At 40.3% G+C, this 7441-nt stretch overlaps 1 protein-coding gene across 1 annotated transcript; it reads left to right on the top strand.

Moving 5' to 3' along the window:
- Window positions 1-1189: 1189 nt before the first annotated feature.
- On the top strand, window positions 1190-6994 carry rbm12bb (RNA binding motif protein 12Bb). The gene is made up of 2 exons (XM_033640723.2): window positions 1190-1311; window positions 4450-6994. Exon 2 carries the CDS (start codon window positions 4472-4474, stop codon window positions 6389-6391), a length of 1920 nt encoding a protein of 639 aa, XP_033496614.2. The 5' UTR covers window positions 1190-1311; window positions 4450-4471; the 3' UTR covers window positions 6392-6994.
- The last annotated feature ends 447 nt before the right edge of the window (window positions 6995-7441 follow it).

Raw genomic sequence — 7441 nt, 5'->3', positions numbered from 1 at the left:
GTAACAATATATGCAATAGACTTGTTCTTTGACAGTTTGTTATCTTCTTCCTGATGCTTGGTCATGGTTCAGTTGGCTTTTTGGTTGTTTTAACTGCTTGCTTTTCTATTGCATTATGAGGCTGTTTAGCAAAAAGCGAAGGCTTTGTGGAAAGAGTTTGCGTTCAGGTCTTCACCATGCCCTGAACGCAAACTCTTTGTGGGAAGAGTTTGCGTTCAGGTCTTCACCATGCCCTGTATCCTGTGAAGTTTATATCTTTAATAATAATAATAATCTAAACTTAAAAGAATCATATAGCGTTTACTATGCGTTTACTACTATATATAGTATATGACCCCTTATAATCAAAAAGGCCTTGTGACCCCCCATGAACCTGTATTGACCCTGGGTGAGAGAAGGGACCCCCAGGATTGGAACCACTGCCTAAATGACAAAATAGAGAGGGGCAGATGACCAAAACTAAGTGAAAGGGAAATAACTTTACTTGGTCTGCACTGAATAAAAAGAGCCTCTATACAGAAAACTCTCAGACTCAAACAGTCGATGAGCCTACTTGACACATGACAAATTTCATATACTGACAAGATGCAGCTGTCTTGATACTTAATTTGTGCACCTTGCATAACATAACATAACATAACATAACATAACACAACACAACATAACGAAGGTTTTCTAGAGATCTTTCTAGAGATCTCAACAATACAGTCTACGTTCTAAACATGAGCTTGCTCTCTTGAAATAAATCTATGTTTTCGATGCTCAGTCTAAATTGCCGCTACCATGTTTTGTGTTGATCTGAAGAAATGCTGCAAGCCAGATCCTTGTGGTACCAGCTGTTACATACTGTGGAAGGATTTGACTTGGACTGAATGTTATTACAGAACTCAAGGAAAACTTAAAACGTGTTGATAGTATAGTAGCTTCAGTGTAGAAAGAGACTGACTGATGGACAGGGCGGTAAAAGTGGGTATGACGTGGAGCATCAGAAGTCTGTTGGAGAAAGGGGACATGTAGTAACATATTTACACATTTATTTATTTACACCAAACAGGTTTAATATTTAGTGCTTCATAAAATAATGGTATTACATACTCCGGTACAGTAGGGGGCGGCATTCACCTTTTACATTGGTTTGCAGCCAGTCGGATGTAAAGGAGAGGAAGAAGAAGTAAATGACGCAGAAGCCGTAGAAGAAGAAGATCCTCCCGTACGTTTAGACGAGAAACGAGAGTGACACGAAGCTAAACTTAACCGATCTGAATCTATCGGCTATTCTATTTTTTACGAGAACCTGTGCTTGTCAATTGTGTAAGTTTTGTCGCTGGTTAGGTAGCAATACTGTGGAGTTGATAAAAATATTTTTTTTATAACCGCATGTCGGTGTTGGCCGTCACACGAGCTAACGCTAAAGCTACAGGCCTGGTTGACGACATGGCTAACGGCCGCTAAGCGCGACATTTTCCTGTGCTTTGTTTGATTAACAAGGACGTTTGTAATGTTCTCCATCTTCCTAGTCATTGAACCGAGTTAACCAAGTTAAATTGGACACAGTGTTACTTTGGGTTGCCGCAGATGGCGTTCTGGATGAAATGCGGGGCGACGAGAAGGCCATGGGTGTTGAATGAAGTAACGTTACTGTATTTCTGGTTAGCTAAGCTGAGGTGGTGTGTGGCGGTGTTCCTCGGTGCAACTTAATTCCCTCATGGTGGTTTTAACTATGTAGATAGTCAACTCGGGAGCCTTGGCTACGTTTCACTGACATGGTTTGCTAACCAGCTCGTTTTTCTCGTTGACTAATTTGCAATTCTGTGACGGGTAGTTAGCAGGTGGCTAATGGTGGGCTGTCAAAGCTAAAGCTAGCTAGCCCGAGGTATCGGTGCTAGTGACGATTGTGGCACTTAATGAGGTAGGTGTTGTGTTTCCAACATAGCAAGAGTTGACGATAGTTGAGTTTGTGTAATGCCTGAGTTTGTGGTGCAGTTGAATTGATTTAGACCTTTGCCAGCACTTTGGTGCAGTATGGTGCGGTATCTGATGGCTGTATCTGTAGACATGTTATGGCCTGATTAAAAAAAGTTGAATTGCTGTTTGATCACATTGTATTTATTTTGGACTTTGGTTCAGAGGTCCGGTACCATGCAGCAAGCCATATCAAAATGAATACTTGCCTTGTTGCAAGAACTTAAAGAACCATACAAGTGGCTTTGTGCAGTCAGTCCATTAAATCTGGTGTGCTAAGAATATACATAACTGATAACCATTTACAAATTCATGTGCCCTTGATTTTAAAATGCGTTTTTCGTATTTTCCATTGGCTCATTGATTTCAGTCTAGAACCTTGCATAGAGTTGACACTACTCAAGTTAGCTAACATCACTGTAAAACACATCCACACTGAGTTTTTTTCCACAGTGTTATAATAGCCTAATGATTTGTGAATCCTTACTGGGGGTGCGTGTACATACTGAAGTGAAGATCTAATTATAGAATCCAACCATTCAGCTGCTGCATAGTATTGCATGTATGGGCTATGATGGTTGGAAACTCGAGAGGGAATACAAATGATCATGGAGAATGAATGTAGTAAAAACTAAAACAGATTTGACAGTTGCATGAAATGCTTGATGTAAATAGTTTTGCAGATTAAAGAGTAAAAGACGGTTGTGGCCACATGATGGCACGTAAATGCACCCAAATATCATGATGAATAACTCCAATGAGAAGACAAATATAATTTCTGTGGAACAACTCTAACACTGTATCAGTTTGTGCTAAAGTAGGAAGAGGAGGAAATGTTGCTGAGGCAAACAGAAACATGGTGTATCACATGGAGCAGAGACTCTCCAAGCCAAACTAGTTGTAACTGGGAAATCTTTCCTACAAATCAGTCTAATACATAACTGCACAGCCATGGAAATAAGTCCTGGGATTAAAAAAATTGTATGACAAGCAAAATCGTAATTACTGGGGTCACAGACAATCTGTGTTTCTGTGAGTGAAGCACTCAAACATTTTATTTTGAAAATTTCAACAATTTGGCCAAATGCTTATCTAAAATCTGGCTGCATGCTCTGGGAAATAAGTGTTACTAATGTAAAGATAGTATTTATGTAGTTTAAATGTGCAAAACCACTGATATGGTTCTTTACCACACTGATAGTAAAATTTACCAAACAAAATCATGTAATAATGGTTGTAATTGTCAGCTTTGGTGCTTTCTGGTGTTTGTTTCCTGAGTGACAGATTTAGAGTTGGATTGTAGTCTGTGCTGATGTAGCGAATATAAATACCTTGTAGGTACTGTGCCATGATGACAGTGATATTGTCCTTGCTGGTGGTAGCTGTGTCCCAGTTGAAGAATGGTCTTCTTCCAAGTCTGAATTTGAAGACCCAATTTATGATGGATCAACAAGGCTGTCTCATTCCAAAGGCCTCTCCAAATGCATTGGAAAAATACTCGATGCAAGTTTAACCCTTGAGTTATTGATTGCTGTGTTGGCTGAATAAGTGGAAACTTTTGGTGGTAAACTTGAAAATTTCGGACCTACATTTGTTCTGCGCAGCACCTGGATGCGGAATTCATGTTGGGGAAGGTTTGTGAATGTGAAATGATGGCTATGGTGACTACTCTGTGGACTGTTGCATTCTGGAAAGTGACAAATTGTCAGTCTAATAACCCTCTGGAGGCAACAACTTTATCAGCTATTATCAGCTGTCTTGTCAAACGAGTGGCCTTTGTCATATTCTGTTAGCAAGATTGATATTTAATATGACTGATTTTTAGGTCAATTTAAATCTAATTGTTTTAGCTGGATTATATGTGATTAATCTGAATAGTTAACCCATGGTATGAGTGATTAAAAGGGTCTGATAAAGTTTATCTACGGTAAAAAGGTAAATGATTGTCCCAGAGAGATTGTGTTGATTTGTGTATTTGGACTTAATGCCATATGGTCCTTGTTAAGCCAGTGTCCTACTGCATTTTTAAATGCATTGGTGTTTGCAAAAATATCTGGAAGATGTTGAATTCATGTGTTGTAAAGTGGTAAGTCTTGCGAGAAACTTGATTGAATATGAAGTGAATACAATTTGGGTTGGATTTCTTTGGAAAGTGGTCTTCATTTCACTTTCTATGTTGAGTTGTTGTGTTGGGCCATTTCAAAAAAGGGCAGATGCGTTGATTTTGTGTTTTGGGACTTTGCACTGTAGAGTGTGAGCCACAGTATATATTTAATTGCTATGTTATTTTCGCCAATTTGAATTTCTTGTCCATTTTAAAAGCGGTTGCTGTGGACATTTATCATAATAGTGTCCCTTGCCTCTGATGTCAATTGTCTCACATTGCTATTCTAGTTCAGTGGTGTTTTAGTGGAGTGCCAGGAAATTGAGGTTGAGCTAGAGGAGCTCTGTTGGCAATAATGCTATTCTATACCCCTCTGTCTGCAGGTGCTGTTGTTTGTACTTCAGCATGGCGGTCGTCATCCGTTTACAGGGACTAAGAGTCACAGCAGGTTCTAAGGATATTCGCAAGTTCTTCACTGGCCTCAGAATTCCAGATGGAGGGGTGCATATAATTGGTGGCGAGCGAGAGGAAGCTTTCATTATCTTTGCTTCCGATGAAGATGCAAGAAGAGCCATGACACGGTCCGGAGGTTGCATTAAGGGTTCACCAGTTACATTGCTGCTAAGCAGTAAAACTGAGATGCAGAACGTGCTTGAAAGAAGTACAGCAAATGCAGAGCTAGATCAGAAGAGACGCTTTGAGGAGAATGCAAGACGTGCTGCAAGATCTGTGGACCCTGAGGTGGGCAGGAGATCAAGCAGCAGATCTGATTATACCCCTCCACCCCAGCACCAGAGGGCCTTAAACACAACTGATGACTTTGTGTATGTGTTTCTGAAAGGAATGCCTTTCTCTGTTACTGAAAATGAAGTCAGTGACTTTTTCAGTGGTTTACTTATAGATGAGATGGTCCTAATGAAAAATGCAAATGGTACAAAAAATGGGACAGGTTTCGTCAAATTTGCAACAAGAGAGGATGCAATTGAAGCCCTGAAGAGGGATAGGAAATACATTGGGTCAAGGTATGTGGAGATTTCCACAACAACAGCAGGTGACTGGCGTCGGGCTACTGGTAAAATGTCAATGGCTACCAACATGGGTAACAGCTTTGAAAGGGACAGATCCCCTATTCGCCATCAGAGGAATCCACATCATGCAAGGTCACAATCACCTTTGACTTCGAGGACCGTTGCTCCTCCCGATGAGGAGTACTGTGTCTTGGTTGAAAATTTGTCCTATGCAGTGGAAAAACAAGACATAAAAAGGCTTTTTCGTAACGCAAAGCTTGAGGATGACCAGATCCTGCACTTAATTGGCAGTGATGGGAGAAGAACGAGATCTGCATTCGTGCTTTTCAAGAGTCTGCGTGACTATTGTGATGCTTTAAGTCCTGAAAAAAGGCTTTTTTTGAACCGATGGATTTATACCCGGCCAATCTCAAGGGAGAAAATGATCACCCTTCTGGAATCTCAAAGCAATGATGCTGGTCCTCCTGGAAACCCTGAAATGTTTCAGGAGAGGCCTTCATCTTACCCCAGAGAGCAGCATGACTCGGAGAAGACGTGCCTGTTTGTGAGGAACCTGCCATTTGATGTACGGAAAGTTGAGATCATGGACTTCTTCCATGGGTTTAATATCACAGAGGACAAGGTGTGTGTGCTGCGCGACCATGAAGGTGCTGGCGTTGGGAAGGCTTTGGTACACTTCCGGTCGGAGGCGGAGGCTATGAGGGCACTCTCTCTCAATGGACAAAGGTTTCTTGGGTCAGAAGTCATACTGAAAGCAGTTACACATTCACAGATGCGACAGTTGAGCGTTGAGCCACCAATGGCGCAAGAGCCATTTGTGCAAGAGCCACTGCAGAGAGAGGAGCGGTACTCGGGAAGGAGAGGCGAGGCGTCCTATCGTGAGATTGAGTACCCTGACTTTAGCAGTCCTCAAGACAGTAATATACCAATTACCAATGCACGGGCTGACAGCTTTGGAGGCGGTGATTTTGAGCCTCATGCAGGAGGCTCGTATGCATCACAAGACAGAGGTAATGGCTTTCATGGTGGCTTTGGTCCCTCTGTGCAGCACTTTGACACTCCCACCTGTGTACAGCTACTTAACTTGCCATTCCAGATCAGAAATGAAGAAATCTATGACTTTTGCTATGGATATCGCATTATCCCTGGCTCTGTCTCACTGCAGTACGATCAAAGTGGAAAATCTAAAGGCTCTGCGACTGCAGTATTTGAGTCCCGTCAGGAGGCGTTGACAGCAATTGAGGAACTAAGTGGAAGACCAATAGGTCCAAGAAAAATACAGCTACTGCTTGTGTAAATGTCACATTGCTTTTCCTGACACCTAACATGCCTTGGTAGTGTAGTTTGGACAAGAACAGTGTTGACAGAAGGGAAGTCACAACACCTGATGTGATCTAGTAGTGAGGTTTGAACATTTAGTGTTGATTGAAACAAAGTTCATTTAAAGGAAGCAATGGCTTTTCTTTCTTTTTTTTAACATGACCCTTTATTTCTTTTTTTGTTTGTTTTGATGCCCTTGCTTTGTACGATTGTAAATAGTTAATTTGTGGCATATAGGTTTTCCCTAATTGCACTTTTTATTTAAAATTGTGATTAGGCAATGTAGTCAGTTGCTTAAATATGGGTTTTGTAGCCAGTGCTCATGTTAAAGTGAATTCAATTTTTTGTTTCCTCATTGAAATGTTTTTGTTCAGTTTGATTTGCAATGCTGTGGAAAAATGCATGTAAATTTCAATTTACTGTGGTTGTTGTGAAGTGTTGTTTTTATAAAAATGCATACCTTAAAATTGTCATTTTTTTTCTTCACAGATCTTTTACAGTATAAACACATTTTGCTTGACACAAACCTTATGTATAGATGCAGTTTAATTTCCAAATAAAAAGAACCAGTTACTGACAACTAAGGTAAGGTTCACTGGCATATGCTTGAAGTGGTTTTCTGCAGTCATGATAGTCATGATTAGTGTTAAGTGGGGATACACAGTATTTTTCATTTTATAATCATCAGTTCAAGAGAAATACTTGTAAAAATGAGAGGATGAGGATGAGTGACAGCTGTGATAATCTGTAATGTGTAATTTAAATATTGAGTTTCCACCCTCCCTTGGATGAAAAAACATGAAACTCAAACAATGATTCACATCCTCGTGGGCCATTAGTAAAATGGACTGATGCCAAAACATACTCAATTATGCCTAATCTTTGGGTGCACAGCAAACAATAAAATCGTAAACCTATCAACATAAAACGAGTAGTGACACTCATAAAGAAAGTAGATTTAGAAGTTCAAAATTTTCCAATACATCAGTTAGTATTAAGTCATATGAGTTTACTTTTCACCAGCTTT

This window comes from Epinephelus lanceolatus, chromosome 10 (genome assembly GCF_041903045.1).
Source record: "Epinephelus lanceolatus isolate andai-2023 chromosome 10, ASM4190304v1, whole genome shotgun sequence".
Classification (NCBI taxonomy): domain Eukaryota; kingdom Metazoa; phylum Chordata; class Actinopteri; order Perciformes; family Serranidae; genus Epinephelus; species Epinephelus lanceolatus.
Note: the sequence above shows the minus strand (reverse complement) of the source record. Positions and strands in the feature narration are given on the sequence as shown.